The 22751-nt window shown below is 38.9% G+C and overlaps 1 protein-coding gene across 19 annotated transcripts in view; it reads right to left on the reverse strand.

Moving 5' to 3' along the window:
• Positions 1-22751, reverse strand: part of EFCAB5 (EF-hand calcium binding domain 5) — a 160258-nt gene that overhangs the window by 86465 nt on the left and 51042 nt on the right. For 11 of the 19 annotated variants that reach the window (XR_013535801.1, XM_035303248.3, XM_008997153.5 and 8 more), the window contains 2 exons: positions 19791-20367; positions 42-198 (listed from right to left, as the gene is read on the reverse strand). The exons of 2 other annotated variants lie outside the window; for them this stretch is intronic. Coding sequence is in view for 16 of the 17 variants with exons in the window: in XM_035303248.3 (XP_035159139.2) it covers positions 42-198; positions 19791-20367 (734 nt within the window). In the remaining variant the exon portion in view is untranslated. Of the gene's footprint in view, positions 1-41; positions 199-15859; positions 16089-19790; positions 20368-22751 lie in introns of those variants that run through there. 6 more of the 19 variants (XM_078373902.1, XM_078373903.1, XM_035303250.3 and 3 more) reach the window with 3 other exon arrangements.

The following is a 22751-nucleotide window of genomic DNA, read 5'->3' on the forward strand; positions in this document are numbered from 1 at the left end:
TTACCCCACCTACCTTTCACATAAACCCCCCATTTGCTTACCACTGACACTGGAATCATTCCTTTAGGGTCTAGAATCCACTCATCGAATTGCTCCTGCAGAGCCTGTTTCCGTGTGTTGGCCACCTTGACTTTGATTTTGCCTATGCTTTCTCTTTGTTTTCTATTCTGTTTGACATTCTCTTTCAGCCTGGATACTCTGCAGGATGTAGATATAGAAAACATGTTGCGTTGATACCCTTGGATTTAGTTCAGATTAGAATACAGGAATTCAGACTCTCTTTCAAACTGCTTGCCTGTTTTTTCTCCATGAAATCTTTGTTTCAAGTCTGTAGTGAACCCTTCTTTCCCCAAGCACTTATTGAATTTGGCATCAATCATAGGGTGCTTTCTACTGTTTGACTTTTTCTAGAGGTAGGCCTTATTTTACCCAACTAAGTACTAGACTTAAGAAGTATTGATAGGAATGTAAATTAGTACAAACATTATGGAAAATGGTAGGGACATTCCTCAAAAAACTAAAAACAGAATTACTATATGATCCAGCAATCTCATTTCTGGGTATTTACCCAAAAGATCTGAAATCAGTTTGTCAAAGAGATGGCTGCACGCCCATGTTCACTGCAGCACTATTTACAATAGCCAAGTTATAGAACCAACCTAAATATCTACCAACAGACAAATGGATAGAGGAAATGTGGTTTATAAATACAATGGAATACTATACAGAAGGATAGTATAGTAAAATATACTAAAAAAGAAGGAAATTCTGTCATTTCTGATAGCAGGAATGAATTGGAGAACATTATGCTAAGTGAAAAAAGTCAGACACAGGAAGACAAATACCACAAGTTCTCTCTTATTTGTGCAATATAAAACAAACGAACACATAGAAGCAGAGAGTAGAATGGTGGTTACAGAGGCTGGGAATGAAGGAAATGGAGAGGGGATGGTCAAAGGGTATAAAATCTCAGACAAGATGAATACTTTTTTTTTGAGATCTATTGTATTGTACATTACACAATTGCTGACAGTAAATTTCTAATGTTCTCACCACAAAAAAAATATGTATTTGAGGTGATAGATATACTAATTTGTTTGATTTTATTATTTCACATTGTATTCAAAAATTAGAACATCACTTTGACCTCACAAATGTATATAAGTTATTGATTTACAACTTAAAAAACAGGTAGTAAAAATAGCTCTAGAAGCTGCTATATATACTGAAAAGGCAAGATTGGATGCACTAAGGCCTTAGGGTACTGAGCTTCTCTCTTCCCTGGACACAGATATCATCTGAAAAGATTGATTTCAGGTCTAGGGTGGAAGCCTAGAAGATGCATTTATACAAGCATCCCAGGTCATTCTGATGCCTTGGGTCAGACTTTTGAGAAATCTGTCTAGCAGTATATCTTGGCTAATTGCCTTTATCTAGGCAAAGTCACATGCTTTGCCAGTCACTGCTGAGATCCTGAGCATAAAAGTTACCCTTGCAGCTACAACCGTGTCACTCAGGTTAAAAATGGGGGAAAACCTGTGTTTTTCATTGTACCTATGTGCATCACTCCTATTAGGACTCCAAAAGTCCCAAACTGGTTTTGATCAAGATTAAATAGATTGGCTCAGAATAATAAAAATAGTCGCTGGTTTCAAGTGCAATTTTTTCCCAACAATGTTTCAGGCAGGTCTTCATCTTTCGTAGAAGAAAGACTAAGGCGATCTGACATGTTTTAAAATGCAGAAATATTTTCAGTGGGAACTGGTCAACTGGATACCTCTGATAACACAAAGATTACTAAAAATCTAAGTCATTACCTTATGTCCATATAAGGTCTTCAAAATTCTCTAGAAAAACAAGCATTCAAAAATTAATTTTGAAGTTTAAAAATTAAAGCAGACAGGCAGCTGTGTCTGAACTGCTGGAGGATTAGTAAGTATTTTTTAAATTTTTATTTATTTTTAGTTTTTTTGAAATGGAGTTTTGCTGTTGTTGCCGAGGCTAGAGTGCTGTGGCGCGATCTTGCCTCACTGCAACCTCTGCCTTCCAGTTTCAAGTGATTCTCCTGCCTCAGTCTCCCAAGGAGGTGGGACTACAGACACCTGCCACCACGCCTGGCTAATTTTTTGTATTTTTAGTAGAGATGGGGTTTGACCATGTTAGGCAGGCTGGTCTCAAACTCCTGACCTCGTGATCTGCCCGCCTTGACCTCCCAAAGTGTTGGGATTACAGGCGTTAGCCACCGCACCTGGCCTTAATAAGCATTTTAAAGGAGTGCTAAATTTCTCTGATGCAGTTGCTAACCAGCCAAATCTCTGATTACCACTTAGCTCTCAGAGCTCCCAGTCTCTTCTGCTTATCTCCCCTTCTGCTGTTTATTTGTTTCATCCTCTGCTGCTTTTTTCTCTCCCCGTCATCTCTAGCAAGGATTCTTCTCAATTTCTGTCTTCATTCCTCTGTAGTTCTCTCTTCTGTATCTGTGTTTTCACCCAGCTATTTTGCATTATTCATTCATGCACTCACTCACTAAGCCAGTCACTCACTTATTCATTACACAAATTTTATTCAGCGCCTACTATGGATTCTGCCATTGTAAAGCTTAGGGTCCAATCGCAGAACAGAGAGGTAAACGATATTTTATAGTAAGTACTGAGTGCCTCCAGATTCCCATGTGACATAAAAATGAATTCATAAAATTGATTTTCTGTCATTTTCCCATCTGCTTGAAATATTTTTCTCCCTCTATTTGCCTGCCTAGATCCTCCACAGGCTTTAGGTCTCAACTCAGACATCATTTCCTCCCATTTATTGATGTCCATATTTAGAAACAAAATCTAGTTTTGTGCTTCTGGGCCTCTGTACATGAGACTCAAAATATAATCCAAATGGATTCTAAATTGATTGTGCCACTCATTCAGGGAATGAATAAAATTTGTCTTTTTTATTATTTTTTTTATTGCATTTTAGGTTTTGGGGTACATGTGCAGAACATGCAAGATAGTTGCACAGGTACACACGTGGCAGTGTGTTTTGCTGCCTTCCTCCCCTTCACCCACATTTGGCATTTCTCCCCATGCTATCCCTCCCCAGCTACCCCTCCCACTGTCCCTCCCCTATTCCCCCCAATAGACCCCAATGTGTAGTGCCCCCTTCCCTGTGTCCATGTGTTCCCATTGTTCATCACCCGCCTATGAGTGAGAATATGCGGTATTTCATTTTCTGTTCTTGTGTCAGTTTGCTGAGAATGATGTTCTCCAGATTCATCCATGTCCCTACAAAGGAAACGAACTCATCATTTTTTATTGCTGCATAATATTCCACATGTATATGTTCCACATTTTCCCAGCCCAGTCTATCATCAATGGGCATTTGGGTTGGTTCCAGGTCTTTGCTATTGTAAACAGTGCTGCAATGAACATTCATGTGCATGTGTCCTTATGGTAGACCAATTTATAGTCCTTTGGATATGTACGCAGTAATGGGATTGCTGGGTCAAATGGAATTTCTATTTCTAGGTCCTTGAGGAATCGCCACACTGTCTTCCACATGGTTGAACTAATTTACATTCCCACCAACAGTGTAAAAGTGTTCCTATTTCTCCACATCCTCTACAGCATCTGTTGTCTCCAGATTTTTTAATGATCGCCATTCTAACAGGCGTGAGATGGTATCTCAATGTGGTTTTGATTTGCATCTCTCTAATGACCAGTGATGATGAGCATTTTTTCATGTTTGTTGACCTCATGTATGTCTTCTTTTGTAAAGTGCCTGTTCATATCCTTTGCCCATTTTTGAATGGGCTTGTTTGTTTTTTTCCTGTAAATCTGTTTGAGTTCTTTGTAAATTCTGGATATCATCCCTTTGTCAGATGGGTAAACTGCAAAAATTTTTTCCCATTCTGTTGGTTGCCGATTCACTCTAGCGACTGTTTCTTTTGCCGTGCAGAAGCTGTGGAGTTTGATTAGGTCCCATTTGTCTATTTTGGCTTCTGTTGCCAATGCTTTTGGTGTTTTGGTCATGAATTCCTTGCCTACTCCTATGTCCTGAATGGTTTTGCCTAGATTTTCTTCTAGGGATTTTATGGTGCCAGGTCTTATGTTTAAGTCTTTAATCCATCTGGAGTTAATTTTAGTGTAAGGTGTCAGGAAGGGGTCCAGTTTCTGCTTTCTGCACATGGCTAGCCAGTTTTCCCAACACCATTTATTAAACAGGGAATCCTTTCCCCGTTGCTTGTTTTTGTCAGGTTTATCAAAGATTGTATGGTTGTAGATATGTTGTGTTGCCTCCAATGCCTCTGTTCTGTTCCATTGGTCTGTCTATATCTCTGTTTTGGTACCAGTACCATGCTGTTTTGATTACTGTAGCCTTGTAGTATAGTTTGAGTCTCTGAGTAGATGTCCAGATTGTTGATGACGAAGTATTTCTGTTTCTTAGTTTTCCTTCTAACAGTCTGGCCCCACTGCTGTAGGACTGCCGAGATTCACTCCAGGCTCTGCTTGCCTGGGGAACTCCTGTAGCAGCTGCGGAACCATGAGGGTTGCTACCAGATTCTTCTTCTGCTGTCTTTGTCCCTGAATGATGCCCACCAAATGTCAGTCTGATCAGTCCTTTTTGAGGTGACTCTTTGGATATACAGGGGTCAGGGAGCTGCTTGAGGAGACAGACTGTACTTTATAGGAGCTCTAATGCTGAGCTGTGAGCTCCGTTTTTCATTCAGGGCTGCCAGGCAGGTATGTTTAAGTCTGCTGCAGCAGAATTCATAAAGCCCCTTTTTTTTCCTCAGGTGCTCTGTCTCAGGGAGTTATGGCTTTATTTATGAGTATCTGTTGCGCTTTCCTGCCCAGCTAGGAGGCAGTCTAGGCACTGCCTGCCTGTAGTGGCTATGATGAGCTGCTGTGGGCTCCGCCCTGTTGCCGTGGGCTCCGCCCTGCTGTTGTGGGCTCTGCCCTGCTGCCGTGTGTAAAATTCCCTGTAGTCCTGTTTATATGGGTGTGGTTAGAACTGCAGTGGTGATGGTGGCCCACCTCTGTAGTGGCGGACTCTCTCTGTTATGGCGGGTTGCCTCGGCAACAGCAGGCTGCGTCAGCAATGGCAGAGTACCTCCATAGGGGTCGCGAGCCTCAGTAGTGGCGGACGCCCCTCCCTCACCGAGCTGCAGTGTCCTGGGTTCAGCTGTACTTGCCGTGAAACTCTCAACCCTGAGCATTTCCAATTGCTGTTTTGTTTGTTTTTGTGGGGGTGGGACCCGCCGAGCCTGATCACCTGGCTCCCTGCCTCAGAGCCCTTTTTTTTAAGTTGAATGGTTGACTCTCTCCCTGGTGTTCCAGTCACCTTCTGCAAGGGTGCCAGGATCTGTGTGGTTTCTCGTGCAGTGACCCACTGCGTCAGCTCAAACCATGTTGCTGCCCGGGAATCTCCTGGCCTGGCTTTCTGTTAAAGTCCCATTTAATCAGATGAATGTGCTAATCTGCCTTCTGCAATCTTGAATTGCCGGTTTAACAGGGCAACCAAACCAGTGTATTTTGTACGGAGTGTCACTGTGCTGCGGCCTCGGCCCAAACAGCCGTGCTGGCCCAAACAGCCGCGCCGGCCCAAACTGCCGCACTGGCAGCCTATGGGGCTCTTACACCTGGGAATCTCCTGGTCTGTGGGGAATAAAGATCCATATGGAAATGTGGCATCCACTCACCCTCTGCAGATTCACTGGGAGCTGCAATACTGAGTTGATCCTACAGCGCCATCTTCCAAAATTTGTCTTCAATAGCCTGCATTATCTCATGAACATGTTTACTTTACATTAATCCAGAGAATTCTAAAGCATCCAAAACTCTTAATTTGGGCAGTACAGGGTAGACATAGCCTATAAGCAGATTCATACTAAGTATAAGGGGACTGGAAGGGAAGAAAAACTACAGTATGGAAAATTGCAAAAATAGTCATAAATTCTTCCCATTCCTGTATGAATGTCTGTATGTATGCAACATAACTTTGCAGCTCCTCCCATGAAGAGGTGGAGTCTATTCCTGTACTCCTTGTATCTGCCTCTGGCCATGTGACAGATGGTCAATGGACCATCAGAAAACCAAATGTAAGCAGAAAGTTGAAAAGTGCTTGAACACTGGGGCTTGCCCTCTTTTACTGAACTTGGGAATCCTTCCACTATAATACCATCTTGGAAATGAGCATAGATTCACCTGCTGGATGATGATCCAGTTACCTCTATTGTTTTTGCAAAGAGTCTGACAACCACTACAAAAGTAATTAAGGCCACCACTTTTGGTTGTTATTCTGAGAGTAAAGGGGGTATGTTGAAAGGTTTCACCTTACTGCATTGCATGAGTGAGTACAGTTGATACAATGAGGAACAGAGATGAGCCATGACCCCAGCCCAAAGTTACCAATCTACAAAATCATGAGCAAATAAATGCTATTGCTTTAAGCTATGAAGTTTTGGAGTATTTTGTTATGCAGCAAAAGCTAACTAATAAAAGTTTTCCTATATGAATGAGTGTTTCAAGATCTTTTAAAGAAAAGCATAGTATAAATCTGATTAAAGAGTAGAAGCAAAAATGCTTCCCCACTCTGGTTGTGACAATCCAAATTCTATCCATCAATTCAAGCTGTATAAGGAATATCTTTTATTTACAGAAATATTTGCCTATAGATTATATCAAAAGTGAATGCTGATTTTGTCAAAACTGGTTCTAATCAGCTTAAGTGGATAATTGACCATGAACTTTGAGTGACCTCAGTATATCAGACTATTGCTGCACTTAACTGAAGACTCTTTCTTGACCACTAAAAACTGGGACTTGTTTTAATCAATCATGTACAGACCTATGGACTCACTCTGTCCTATACAATGTGATAAATTTTTAATTCTTATAAGTATAGCTATTATAAAACAATTAAAAGCCCCCGAATTTTCCCCTTCCACAAACCATTCAGTGGAGTCTTCACTGGTGTACTGGCAAGTTAATAAGCTCAGTGTTTGTCTGTTTTTAAGCTTTGGTGGTCTTAGTTTCACAAAGCTAAACTGAATTTCTTGCATTCCTGGAGTATGTCCATATTATTCCTGTGATGAGTATTCTATCCTATTAAAAATCCATATGACATATGTGCCTACTTATACTAACTTCTGATTTTATCTTTGTTTATTCAATATATATATTATTACATAAATGAAGATCCTGATATAATGTAATGACTTAAGAAAAATCTATGTAATTTGTTAATCAATGATTTTTAAGCAGATGAATAATTAGGCCTCTTTGTAATTTTCTAAAATGATAAAGAACATTTATTATAGCATCCTCATTAATTATTAATCACTAATTCCAGATATTTCAAAGTTAAACATTCAATTACTCTAAATTAAGAGATGTGTGAAAATGAGGTGATGCTCATAGTTATTGAGCACTAAGACTATCTCATAATAATCTTATGTATTTAAAAACAAAAAAGCAAAAATAAAATAAAATCAAAAGAAAACTTTCATTATGAAAGCAGACTGGAATAGGTTAATTAATTAACAAACATTATTGAGCATTACTCATAAGACACAGTGTTAGATATTGAGAATTCAATGGTGAATAAGACAGACATAGTTCCTGCTTATATTATAGCAGAGGAAACCACCATCACAATTGTGGTAAGTGCGATGAAGGAGAAACACAGGAAGCTACGAGCACTCATAAGGGAAGACCCCAATTCAATTTCATGATGAAGTGGTATCTGAGCCTGAACTGTAAAGGATTGGTAGGATTAGATAAAGAGGAAGAAAAGTGGTATAGGCAGAGGGAATGGCATATGTGAAGACCCTGAGGTAGGGAGAAGCACAGAATGTTTAAGAGGGAAAGAAATATTGTGTGCCTGGAGTATACCGTGGGGAGAGAGGCAGGAGCCAGGGCTGGAAAGGAAGGCAAGGACAAGGCCATCCAAAGAAGGTCTCAAAGGCTTAGCTAAGAATTTTGTTTTTGGCCAGGCACCGTGGCTTATACCTGTAATGCCAGCACTTTGGGAGGCCGAGGTGGGTGAATCACGAGGTCAAGAGATTGAGACCATCCTGGCCAACATGGTGAAACCCCATCTCTACTAAAAATATAAAAATTGCCTGGGCATAGTGGTGGGCACCTGTAGTCCCAGCTACTTGGGAGGCTGAGGCAGGAGAATCTCTTGAACGTGGGAGAAGGAGGTTGTAATGAGCTGAGATTGTGCCACTGCACTCCAGCCTGGATGACAGAGTGCAACTCCATCTCAAGAAAAAAATATTTGTTCTTTATTCAGAGAGTAAAAGGTTTCACCTTGGGGAACAACATGGTAAGATTAGTCTTTAAAAAATCACTTCAGTTATGGATGAAGAATAGACTGGAAGAGGGCAATTGGATGTAAACATACCAATTAGGAAACTATTGCAATAGGGGAGGTGACAGATAATGGTAGCTCAGACTAGGATGAAAGCAGTGGGGGATGGTCAGAAATGAACAAATTTGAGAAAAGAAGGTAAAATCACCAGGATTTAATGACTTACTAGAAATGAACAGGGAGAGAGCATTAGAAGGTGTCCAGGTTAATACCCTACTTTTTGGCTTGAGGACAATGACTTCTTGAAACTGAGGTGTTTAAGTGCAGATATTGAATAAATAGTTAGATGTACTGGGATAGAGCTCAAAGAAGGTGTTTGAACCAAAGGTATAGATCTAAAAGTCATGAACGTTATAGATGGTAACTAACCTAAGTCATGTTGGAATGAGAGCACTCAGGGATGGAATATAGAGTGACAGGTTAAAGGACTTTAATATTTGAAGATCAAGTAGCAGAGAATGAGCCAGAAAAGGACACTGAGAAAGACAGAGAAATAGAAGGAAAGCTAGAAAAGTATGATATCATGGAAGAGAAGGGAAAAAGCATTTCAAGATGAAAATAATGCAAAGAGGTCAAGTAAGATTAAAATGGCAAACTTTCTACTGGGTCTAGAAGCGTGGAGAATATTGTGATCTTGGCAAGTGCCATTTATTAGAAAGAGCCTGGCACAAGAGTCAGAAGTAACAGGTTAAAAAATGTGTGGGAAGTGGGGAGAGTATATAGGACAACTGCTTTTGATAAATTTGGTTGTTTTAGTTATATTTCCTCAAATAGACTGTTTAAGTTCTTCATGACAAAAATCAAATTTTGTATTTTTCCCTATAAGCTAGAACTCACTGCGGAACACTCAGTAGCTAAGCAATAAATACTAATTGAGTAAAGGTTCCTTAGTAAGTTTAAGTTACTAATTCATTCATCTAACATTTCTTGAGCCCCAGCTCATGCCAAGCATTGTGCTTAGTGTTAAATAGGTATGATAGAAGATAGCCCTTACCTTCAAAGAGACTATGGGAAGGTAAATAACAATTACATTATAGTGTGCTAAGGGGGCCGACCTGAGCCTACAGTTGTTTCAAAAATGTAACAAAAGTGGTGCTGGAGCTGACTATTGAAGGACATGGAGAACTTAGCCAGCTAAAGAAACAAGGGGAAGGATGTTTTAGACAGAGAAAGCTGACACTCTGGATTCCAAAACAGGACACTTGGCTGGTGGTTTTGATTAGTTAATATGTATGGTAGTAAAAGTGATATGTATAAATAATGCAACCTATCTGGCCAGGATGGACTAAGACACGGCTTAGTGGTCATTGTCACTACGTGCTGGGTGTCTCTGATATAGTGCCTCCAAGCTTTAAAACTGGCCTCGATGATGAGGATTTCCTATTTCTTTTTCTTTTTTTTTTTTTTTGAGACAGAGTCTCACTCTGTCACCCAGGCTGGAGTGCAATGGCCTGGTCTTGGCTCACAGCAACCTCTGCCTCCCCGGTTCTAGCAATTCTCCTGTCTCAGCCTCCTGAGTAGCTGGGACTACAGGCATCTGCCACCTCACCCTACTAATTTTTGTATTTTTAGTAGAGACAGGGTTTCACTATGTTGGCCAGGCTGGTCTCAAACTCCTGACCTTGTGATCTGCCCACCTCTGCTTCCCAAAGTGCTGGGATTACAGGCGTGAGCCACCAGCCCAGCCAGGATTTTTTATTTCTAAATTAGGTGAGCTGAGTTCCAATTGAGCTACCTTTTGGAAAAGTAAGAGTATGGCAGGGGACAACAAGTAAGCATATTCTGCCCCCTCCTCACTGCCCCTCCGGGAAGCTGGGAAGCATCTGTTTCAATAATGAAAGACTGAGCAAGGACAGAGGATGTAAAAACCAAGGCAATTGCATATAAGGTCTTCAGCCATTAGAAGGCCAGAACCTCCTCTATGAACAGACAAATTATCTCTTTTGAGGCTCTCTGTCACTGGATAGTTTTAAATGAATAAATGAAATTGTATGGAAAATCCTAAAAATTTCTGGACACCCTGGATATTTTAGGTGTTTCTACTTCATGACCACTACACCTTGTCAGGCATTGTACCAGATACCCAGCCCTAGCTGGAAAGAACTTGACTCAGGGACTCTACCCCAGTCTCTAACATTAGGAATATTCTATGTCATTGAAGCAAACCAAAGACTCATTTAATATTAAGTTGCAGAGTAGGGTATAGAATACAAGGATATCATCTAGGGAGACCATGATCTTGCAGTCCATAAGCGGTTGAATTTCTAAGTATTTAATAATGGGCTATATACATACACAACAGAGTATGGTTTAGAGATGGACATGAAACCAGTCAGTGTACGTAAATTATCGTTATGCTTCAGGTTGAACAAAAGTAGAACCTATCTGGATAAAATCCTACCACCATTCCCTTGGATATAACAGTCATTTGAATACCATAAAAACTACTTTCCTTGTTCATTCACTAACATGATTCATAATCTGTTTTACTGGATTGATAAGATTTGACATTCAGTACAAATCGAAGATGATTAATATTACTAGTATCACCTGTGCAGAAGCACCTGTGGGATTTCTCAGCACAATATAAGCACAAAGGTTTGGCTCAGTAAAGGCGTGGCAGCTGGTGTAGAGTATAAGTAGACAGCTGTCTAGGAAGCCACTGTCTCCTGGCAACTGAGGAAGACCCATATCAAGGATGAAACATTCCCTCTGTCTTGCCAAGTCCTAGTACTGGCATTTTGTAAGGATGAGTAAGATATTTTGAAGCTTTTTTTTTAAAATACAGAAAGTACTTTGAAGTAGATCTTAGCACTCTTTGCAGATAACACGTTCCAATAGAAACATGCACAATAGATTTTTGTCACATAGTTTACATAAATCCCTTGAACACTACATGGGTTAATCTGTAAGAAATGAGTAAAATAAAGGCCTGTATCTCTCACTCTGAAATTTTACTTGGTTGGTGTATGTATCCTTAAGTCTTGAGTCTATACCAACTTGTTCTCTTCTATGTAGCTGTGGTAGAGAAAGTAATTCTTTGAAACACCTCCGCGTTTTTCTCTCTCTTTATGGATTAAATGTTTCATTATTGGCTGGGTGTGGCAGCTCACGCCTGTAATTTCAGCACTTTGGGAGGCTGAGGCAGGCGGATCAAGAGATTGAGACCATCCTGGCAAACATGGTGAAACGCCATCTCTACTAAAAATATAAAAATTAGCTGGACATGGTAACACATGCCTGTAGTCCCAGCCACTCAGGAGGCTGAGGCAGGAGACTAGCTTGAACCCGGGAGGCGGAGGTTGCAGTGAGCTGAGATGGTGCCACTGCACTTCAGCCTAGGGACAGAGCAAGACGCTGTCGGAAAAAAAAAAAAGTTCCATTATTAATGCATAAGGCTAATAAAGAGGAGTCACAGGAAAAATGCCCAAAAGATATCTCAAAGTACAACACAGACCCCATAGTGAATATGCAATGATAAGAGATCACTACCAAGAAAAAACTGGGTATGCATTATACAGGAAAAGATACAAGCTTCTGTTTTGGGTCTCTTAGATCTACTTTCTGGTTCATTTGAACTCATTCTAAGATATTATGTACCAAGACTAGTGGAGAAAAGAGAGCCAATTTGTAGTATAATAGAATAGTCTGAAATTCTAACATTAACAGTTTTCATATTTTTTACTGCTTAAAAGTTTTACATTAAAAAACATACAGTAAAATTTACCTTTTTTGGCACATAGTTTTATGAATTTTAACATATATGAATATGTGTAATCACCATCATAATTAGGCTATTAAAAATTTGTAATCCTATTTTAGGAGCAAATATTTTTCATTATCAATTCATAAGGTGGTATTAACCTTCAAATATGTAATCCTAAACATTGGAGGAATCAAGAGTCAGAGGAAAAAGATACTTTTAAAAAAGGATAATAAAAGAAAAGAAAATATGAAGAAAAACAAATGATACAAACCTAACCTACTTTACAGTTGTCCAAAATTGCATGTAAGAATTAAAGTCTACTTCAATTTTATATTTATGTCTTTCAAGAACCCCAATGAAAAGTAGTAAATTACGTTGCACATATAAAACCTACAAATAGCAGTGATACTGTATTTTTCAGATATAGTGGCTACCACTATGAAAATTATTCCCAATAAGTAAGGAGTGCCTTCTCTATCTGTTGTTTTTAGACACCTAAGAGAGATGAATCCCTTTGTCCTAGAAAGTAGACAGACAAAAGCTTTTTGGATCAAGCTGAAGCAAATAAACACTTAAACATTATCACAAGAAGATAAAGTCTCAATAAACCAAATAAATTTTCCTTGACATTTTTCCTTGGCTCTAAGTAAGGAAAATGTTCATTCCTAAAGTGAATGGACTTTTCTAAAGCTTTGCAATGGATTGAAGGCAACACAAACAATGATACAGTTCTGAGAATTTCAAAGCAGGACTGTTTTTACTAAGATTGCTGGGTATATAAGCTTTAAGTCGATAGCATTGGGAACAGAACACAGTGTTGTAAAACATCCTTAGGATTTCTGAATATTCTGCAAATGCCAGACACCATCATCTGTTGACATACAGATTTTGGATTTTTGCCAGAAAAAAATAAAGCCCTGATCTTAACAATCTAGGCACAAAGCATTGTTGATTAACTATTTCATGAAATTTCTGCAACAGTGTTGCTTCCATAGAGCATCTATTAACTAAAACTTTTACCAAGCCTAGAATGACCCTAAGAAGTCAAACTCCCAGTTCAAGAAGCATCAGTGAAACAACCTAAATCTCCTGTGTCATGGCATTGGTTGGCAATGGAACCAAAGCCCTATTGTGTTCATTACTATCTTATTATAGCCACTGATAAATGTCTAGGGTTTTATGTACCCACTGAGATTTACATATTTGTAACAAGAGGAAGGATTTGTCAATATATCCATTTACAGACTTGACATCGGTTCACAGATTGTAAGTATTTTTAATGGAAATAGATTTAAATACAGTCTAATTTATTGCACTGCAAGAACAGATGGTGAGCGGAAATGTTCCTTAAGCTATTTATTAAATTTAATGAAACTGCTTCCTGAATGCTATTGGAAGTTTTCACTAGTACTAAAACTCTCTTAATTTGGTTTCTCTTTAATTTGATCTTGAATCTTTAGTGTGCAAATATAACCTCTTATGGAACTTGTTTTAAATGCATTCCTAAAGTTTCTGATTCAGAAGATCTGAGGAAGGATCTAGGAATCTGTACTTTTAACCAAGCACCCCAGGTGATTCTGGTGTCATTGATAGACAACCATGATCTTAGAAAGCCTGTTTCTACTGAAAATAAAAATTTCATAGCCACACATAAAACAGGAGTTCTACATATACCTCTTAACTTTATTCCAGAGGGATATCTGTGCCTAATTCCAAAAGAACTACATTCTAAATCTCTAATTAGTTATTTACCCTATAGGAAGGGCACTAAAACAAGTCAAAAAGAATTGTAAATTTTAGTGTAGGTCTGTATGTCAGAAAATATTAAAAAGAAAAGATGGAGATTTGGGAAGATGTTCAGAAATTCAAAGGTATTGTTTTTGTTTTAGACCTGGAAGAAACCTAATAGATATCATTTAGAAAAAAGTTTAGCAAACTACAACCTGGGGGCCAAATCTGGCTCACTGATTGGTTTTGTAGGGTTCAAAAGCTGAGTGGTTGTTATATTTTTAAATAGTTTATTTTTTGTTTTTAAATTTTTATTTTATTTATTTATTTTTAGAGATAGGGTCTCGCTGTGTTGCTCAGGTGGTCTCAAACTTGTGGGCTCAAGTAATTCTGCCATCCTCACCTTCTAAAAGTGCTGGGATTACAGGTATGAGCCACTGTATTCAGCCTAATTTTTTTACATTAAAAAGGAATAATATTTTGTGGCATGTGAAGATTATACAAAATTCAAATTTCAGTATCCATGAATAAAGTTTCATTGGAACACAGCCATGCTCACTCACTTACATATTTACTCTGGCTGCTTTTGCACTACAACAACAGATCTGAGAAGTTGTGACTCAATTTACCAGGCAAAAAGCTTTTAATTTCTATGTAATTAAAATTTTCAAAATTCTCATGATCTTGAGTCATAGTTAAAAAGGATTTCCTCCAGCATAAAGGGATTTAACCCCTGTTTTTTTTTTCTAGTTTTTTTGCATGGCTCTATTTTTTACATATACATACTTAGTGAGACTTTTTTTTTTTTTTTTTTTTTTTTGTGAGACAGGGTCTTGCTCTGTCACCCAGGTAGAGTGCAGTTGCACGACCCAACTCACTACAGTCTTGATCTTTCAATCTCAAATAATCCTCCCATCTCAGCCTCTGGAGTAGCTGGGAGTAGTAGGCACCTGCCACCATGCCAAGCTAATTATTTTTTATTATTTGTAGAGACAAGGTCTTGCTATGTTCCCCAGGCTGGTCTCAAACTCCTGGGCTCAAAAGATCCTTCCATCTTGGCTTCCCAAAGTGCTGGAATTACAGGTATGAGCCACTGCACCTGGAAGGGATATAATCTAAGGACAAAAAAGCTGCAAATAAATGTGAAGCCTTATGTAATATTTTTATAAGTAGTAAGCTTGTTGGTATAATTATTTTGAAGCTTTTTATTTTTTGAGACAGAGTCTCATTCTGTCACCTAGGCTGGGGTGCAGTGGTGCAATTTTGGTTCATTGCAACCTCTGCCTTCTGGGTTCAAGCAATTCTTGTGCCTCAGCCTCCTGAGTAGCTGGGATTACAGGCGCATGCCACCACACCCAGCTAATTTTTGTATTTTTAGTAAGAGGGGGTTTCATTATGTTGGCCAGGCTGATCTCAAACTCCTCACCTCAGGTGATCCACCCACCTCAGCCTCCCAAAGTGTTGGGATTACAGGCACGAGCCACCGCACTGAGCCAATTTGAAGCTTTTACATAAACTGTAGGATAAAACAAATCAGTAGTTATGTCAATGTCATTAGGAACCAAGATTTTCTGTATAAGAAAAAGGGAAATACAGGTTGGGCGTGGTGGCTGAGGCCTGTAATCCCAGCATTTTGGGAGGCCGAGGCAGGCGGATCATGAGGTCAGGAGATCGAGACCATCCTGGCCAGCATGGTGAAACCCTGTCTCTACTAAAAAAAAAAAAAAAAAATTAGCTGGGCGTGGTGGCGCACACCTGTAACCCCAGCTACTCAGGAGGCTGAGGTAGAAGAATTGCTTGAACCCAGGAGGCAGAGATTGCAGTAAGCCAAGATCACACCACTGTACTACAGCCTGGGCAACAGTGCGAGACTCAGTCTCAAAAAAAAAAAAAAAAAAGGAAAAGGAAATACAAATATCAAAGAACTTAGGTTAAAACCCTGACACATTATATTTAATATGCAACTGTCAATATTAACTGATTTTTAGAATTATATTTTTCTTTTCTCAGCACAGTGAATTTTAATGTCTCCCTTTTGCGGGAGGAGGTTTCACTACCCACTTTTGAAGACTCCCCAAAGGTTGTTTGGTAATTTGTTGCAGAAAGGATTTGGCCCAATCTTGTGCTGGCTGGGATATAGAAAGGCACATAAAGTTTGTGGCTCAAAGTCCTCCAGGCTGGGGTGGGGCAGAATGTGCACAGGAAAGTGGTTTGGGGAAAGACTTGAAGGAGTGTGGGCTTCCTGTGACTGAGGTAGTTGGTCTTGGTGGACCAAAGCTGGGGTGGCCCAGGGCAGCCTGAACCCTCAGGCTGGGAAGATGCTGCTGTGGTGGCCCCTGTCTAGAGGAGCTAGTTCGCCAGCTCACTGCTTTCAAACCCAGAGCTGGATCTCTCTCTGGCCCTGATATCCTGAATAGCTGGTGTGGACGTTCCTGCTGATGTGGATGTTGCTGAAGTCTCCCCACATGGTCACAGAGTCAGCCTCAGCCCTGTCAGTGTATTTTATCATGGTCCTCAAGGTGTGGACCACATTGTACCCTTCCCAGACCATGGCCATCAACAAGCCTTGAGCTCACGTAGCTAAGAAGGACTGGGTAGAAGGGCTTCCTCAGCAGGTCCTGGTAGTGTTCACAAGGACGTTCTCTGGCCGACTGCAGGATCTTCATCCCCACCAGCTTGAAACCCTGCCTCCAAAGCACTGGATCACGTGTCTAACAGGCCGCTGCAAGACTCCCTCTGGCTTCAATGAGACCAGGGTCCCCTTCTGGATCAAGAAGGGTCCTCCTGAACTGGGGTCCAGAGCCTGCAGGTTGTACAGGAGGCCTGCCAGCCACTGCAGCCAAGAGGCAGCAGGTGATGTCTGGCCACAGGTCATTGGCTCTAAAAATTATGTTTTAGTCCTGAAGGGCCTAGAAACAATGACTATACAATATTTATGAGCACTCCTAGCTCACAGATGAGTGATCCACATTAAAAGGAGCCAGGAATCCATTTTAAAAATGCATGAAGTTTTCAAAGACTAAAGCGGTAATGTCAGAACACAGAAGCCAAAGTTGGTGCAATTTGAACATCTAAAATACAAAAAAAATGACTACAATTAATTAAAATATATTGAATATATATTAAAATCCATGCATCCATGATGACACTGAAAAAGGAACCCTCTCCCAAAAGGGGAAAACATTTTTCATTTGCTGCCATTGGAGGTGACTACTGATAGGTAGATAGAAATAAAATATATAGAATTCTGAAAATCTGTAATTAAAAGGAAAGAACTATTTATTGTCTTACTAGTAGGAAGCATATTTGTCTTACTAGTAGGAAGCATATTTCAGTGTACTAATATACATAGCAACCAAGTAGGATTTATTTAAGAAATTCTAAGATAGTTAAATATTAGGAAACCTATTAATAAAATTCATCATTAAGGAAACTAAGGCGAGAATCAAATTATCACTTCCGTAGGTGTTGAAAAGCATTTGATAAAATCGTCTTAATTTTTAAAAATCACTCTGAAAGGTAGAAATTAGATATATTTTCCCATTGAGATAAAAATGTTTTTCATATCCAAATGGAATAGAACTAATAATATAAAAACTGCCCATAGGCTGGGTAATCCCAGAACTTGGGGAGGCCGAGGTGGGCGGATCACGAGGTTAGGAGTTCGAGAACAGCCTGGCCAACATGGTGAAACCCCGTCTCTACTAAAAATACAAAACTTAGCTGGGCATAGTGGCAAGCACCTATAATCCCAGCTACTCAGGAGGCTGAGGCAAGAGAATCGCTTGAACCTGGGAGACAAGAGGTTGCTATGAGCTGGGATCGTATCATCACACTCCAGCCTGGGCAAGAGCGATACTGTCTCAAAAAAACTAAAACAAAACTCTGCCCATAATGAAGCAGTAACAGAAGCAGCACTTCTACTACAGTTGTAAAAATACAAAGATGCCCATATCACCACTATTATTTAATATTGTATTCGAGGTAGTAGGAAGATGTTAGTATAAAAATTGAAAAGGAAGAAAGAAAACTACTATTGTTGGCAGACAATGGTTACCTCCCTAGAAAACCCAATAAATCAACTGAAGTTTTACTGTAAGAGAACTCAGTAAGGTAGCAGGGCACAAAAATATACAGAAATTAGTAGGTTTAATGTCTTCAGACTATATGCAGATAGAAAATGTAGTAAGAGAAGAAATTCCTGCTTAAAATAGCAACAAAGAATGATAAAAAGAACTAGTAATGAATCTAATAAGAGAGATACAAAACCTATGCAAAATAAAAAAACAACTTTTTTTCCAAGACAGAGTCTCACTCTGTTACCCAGGCTGGAGTGTAGTGGTACATCTCAGCTCACTTCAGCCTCCGCCTCCCAGGTTCAAGCTATTCTCCCACCTCAGCCTTCCGAGTAGCTGGGATTAGAGGTGTGCACCACCATGCTGGGCTAATTTTTGTATTTTTGGTAGAGACAGCATTTTGCCATGTTGGCCAGGCTGGTCTCAAACTTCTGACCTCAGGTAATCCACCTGCCTTGGCCTCCCAAAGTGCTGGGATTACAGGCATGAGCCACCACACCCAGCCATGAAAAAACTTTAAGACAACACTAATTCATACAAAATAAGATGAGCAAATTGAAAGACACTGGAAACACTCATCATTATTAAAGATGTTGGTTTTCTGGTGTGTGTGTGTGTGTGTGTGTGTGTGTGTGTGTGTATGGCTGCTTTTTTATTTTTCTTTTTTTCTTTTTGAGATTGGGTCTTACTCTGGCGCCCAGGCTGGAGTGCAGTGGTATAATCTTGGCTAATTGCAGCCTTGAAGATTTTGGTTTTCTAAGAGTATTAATACAAGTAATCAGATTTCAATAAAAATTCCTGTAAGGTTTTTTTTTGTTTTCTCTCCCCATTTTTTTTTCGAGTAGAGAAGTTATTCCCATAATTCATGTGAAAAAAAGTAAACAAACAAGATAGCTAGGAGACATCAGAAAGGAAGAGCAAACAGTGGGGACCAGCACTGTCAGATCTGTGGAATATATTTAAAAGTTTCACTTATTAAAGAGTGTGGTACTAATGCATGAAAGGAAGACTGACCAATGGAATAGGATAGAAAAATCCAGAAATATACTAAAAAATATATATGAATTTATTAATAAAGGCTCAATCCTAGTGGGGCAAAGATAGATACTTAGCTTTTACTGAGACCACTAAGTAGACTTTTGAAAAAGGATAAAGTCGAATCCTTACATGTTACACTAGGATAAATTCCAAATGAGTCAATATTTAAAATGAAAATTAAAATCATAATAATTTTGGAAGAGAACATGGAAGAATTATTTTAATATTTTGAAATGTAACAGTGCCTCAAAATCCTGATGCCATAAAAGTTAAATTTGACTATATCGAATTAAAAAATCTTCTATATGACAAAAGATAAATGCAAGGTAAAAATGGGTATTTATAACTCATATCACATGCTTTTGTGTAAAAGAAAGAAAATTAAGAATCCATGTTTTCATTTTCTTATGTATGCATAAAGAAATTCTGTAAGGATCTATAGAAAATTAGTAATAGTAGTTATTTATGGTGGAGGTGGAGTACTGGGTAGATGGAAGATAAGAATGGGAGGGAAACTTTTCACCGTATAACTTTTTTTTACATATTGGCCTTTAAATCAGGTGAATATATTGCCTATATGGAAAGTTAAATTTTTTAAAAGTCCTTACTTTCCAGTGCAGGGAAATTAAAAAAACAATCAATATACACTTGGAGTCATAGTGAGATAATTAAATCTATGAATACAAGAAACTTACTTATTTTGTTAGTATTCACAGTGCCTCAAAAGGAGTGAAGCACATACTAGTAGCTCAATAAATACTTTTTGAATAACTGTAGAGTCACTTCTTTTAAGTCCTGTCTGTACAATTATGTTATTTTTCTATTAGTTTTTCAATGTAAGGAGACATATCATGAACTGAAACTATAACAGACTGTACCTGTTGCAGATAGTGTCAGGAACATATATCTTCAGGTCTTCTGTGACTTCTTTCATCACTCTCTGGTAACCAGACATTCCTGGGTCTTTGATAGAATAAGGATTGTTTCTCATTAAATATTCCCCCAAATAATTAATTGGGTCAAACTTGCTTGGAGTATCAACTTCTGTCAAAACCTTCTTCTTTTCTACTTGAGTTAACATATTTTCTATTCCAGGAATTAAGGTGGGTAGAAGTTTGTCAAGCAAATATACACGATTATTCAGGGTCATGCTTTCAGTATTAAACCACTCTTTGGCCAAATTATCCCTAGGGAGTTTTTTTTCAGCCTTTTTTTCTAGTTCCTTCTTCAGATTTTCCTTATCTATTATTTTCTGCTGCATTGCTTGGGCTCTTGCCTCCATCCTTTCAAAGAGATTTTTCTTCCATGGTTGCTCTAGCTTTGATTCCAGTTCAGTTTCATCTAAAGCAAAAATCACTTTTGCAGGTTTTCTAACTGCAATATTACCTAAGGCTTCAGTTTTAGAGTCTTTTATTGAATCAGGTGAAATCTTTTGCTGCCCCTCCAAGTTTAATTCTGAGGGAGGAAAAAAAAGTGAAATGTAAGAAATGTTAGAAGTAAATTTTAATCTACATGACTTTAGAATAATATCTGAAAAATTTTTCATATGTATTTACACAGTGGATTGGAACAATGTCAGCTGAAAGTAACAGAAAATCAGACAAAGTGACTTTAACCATAAAGATAGTTATTGTTGACTGTCATTCAGCAGCTCAGTAATTTCATTAAGTACCTAGGCCGTTTATGTTAATTTTTTTTTTTTTTTTTTTTTTTTTGAGACAGAGTCCCTCTCTGTCACCCAGGCTGGAGTGCAATGGTGCAATCTTGGCTCACTGCAACCTCCACCTCCTGGGTTCAAGCAATTCTCCTGCCTCAGCCTCCCGAGTAGCTGAGATCACAGGTGCATGCCACCACGCCCAGCTAATTTTTGTATTTGTAGTTGAGATGGGGTTTCAGCATGTTTGTCAGGCTGGTCTTGAACTCCTGACCTCGTGATCTACCTGCCTCGGCCTCCCAAAGTGCTGGGATTACAGATGTGAGCTACCTCGCTTGGCCGTTTCTATTGATTTTTGTTCATTTTTTGTGCTTGTACCTCATGATCACATGATGACCATGACAGCTCTAGCCATAACTTCCTCACAACAAAAAAACCCCTTTGAAAACAAAGGGTTTTTCTCCTCTTGAGGCTCTGTTTTATTATCCGGGAGAAGATTCCAGACTCCCCACTCTAAGACTTCCCTTTACATTTCTTCGGCCCTAACTAGGATACATGCCCAGACCAATCACTAGTAAAGGGAAATGGGATTACTATGAATAGTATAGACCAATTATCATTTATTTCTTGATGTCAGGGTTTGCATCAGGTTCTCTGATATCAAGTGATTTTCATTTGCTACACATTGAGGTTCAGTTGGCAGGCAAAAAGGTAGGGAAAGCTGGGCACAGTGGCTCACATTTGTAATCCCAACATTTTGAGAGGCCGAGGCGGGAGGACTGCTTAAGCCCAGGAGTTCAAGATCAGCCTAGGCAACATTAGGAAGATCCTGTCTCTACAAACAATAAAAAAATTATCCAGGCATGGTGGTGCACACCTGTGGTCCCAGCTACTCAGGAGGCTGAGGTGGAAGAATCATTTAAGCCCTGGAGGTCGAGGCTGCAGTAAGCCATGATCACACCACTGCACTCCAGTGAAACCTTGTCTAAAAAAAAAAAAAAAACAGGTGAGGAAATGTGTGCTGAGTAAGCAAAGAGTCTACCACACATGTATATGTAAATATATTTCCCTTCATCATTTTATTTCCAGCTTCCTTTATATGTTCATTTTTTAAATGTAGGATGGAGATATTAGACCAAGATGGTGGACTGAGTATAGGCACCTACAGCCCCTCCCTACCAAAATCTCTAGCAATGACAGGAAAAGTTGTATGTAGGTTTTTAAAATAAAAAATTGCGTAAGAATACTGCAATCACGAAGGGGGCGTTCAGTAGTCAGGAATTTCGAAGATCTCTGAAAAGTGTAAGGCAGGGGAATTCAGCTAATTGAAGAAACTATAGGACTAAAAAGATATGGTGGAGACCACTGTAAAATTTGGGAGCAGATTTGAGGCACCCCAAGTTTACAGGATGTAGATATGGACCATAGGGGAAAGACTGACCTTTTTGTATATCTTCATCCCTATTTGAGCTAATCATCAGGCACTAGAGGTGTTTTCCCCTGCACTGAGTTTAGGTGTATAGATGTTTAGGCTAGAGAAGCAGGATTTCCATACACATAGAAAATGAAGTATTAACAGATTTCACTATCTGCACATCTTGTCCTTCCCCCACAATTATTGGCATCAAACTATAGAAAACAGTAACTCTATAGGAAAGCAAATAGAGAATCTCAAATTAAAATGTAAGCACATTCATGGAATGTTTAAAAAAAATAACCCTCATAACTAAATTCAACAAACAGAATAACTAATACCACCCAAGGAAATATCATTAAATAAAATAAATGTAAGGAGTCTTTAAAAGAATGAATACCCTCAAAGCAGAGAAATTAGAAGAAATTAAAAGCTATTAAAAAGAACACTTACAAGAATATAGAACATCTGATGCTTGCATCTTGGTTTCTAAGATCACTCTCCAATTAAAAAAAAGTCAGAGAGATATAGCTGATTATCGGATTGGGCCGATCTTGTATATAGGAGGTATATACAAGAGTATCTTGTAGTGTCTGGAGTATCTCGTAGTATCAGAAAGTAAGGAAGTGTTAAAAAAAAAAAACTATAACTATAGTAAATAAGTAAAAAGACAAATTTCCTGTGCAGAAATATTCCAAATAATTTATGTAGATACTCCATGCTCAAGGATGTAGAGCATAACTACCTCTCCTTAAGTGTGGACTGCATAGA

This window comes from Callithrix jacchus, chromosome 5 (genome assembly GCF_049354715.1).
Source record: "Callithrix jacchus isolate 240 chromosome 5, calJac240_pri, whole genome shotgun sequence".
Taxonomy (NCBI): domain Eukaryota; kingdom Metazoa; phylum Chordata; class Mammalia; order Primates; family Cebidae; genus Callithrix; species Callithrix jacchus.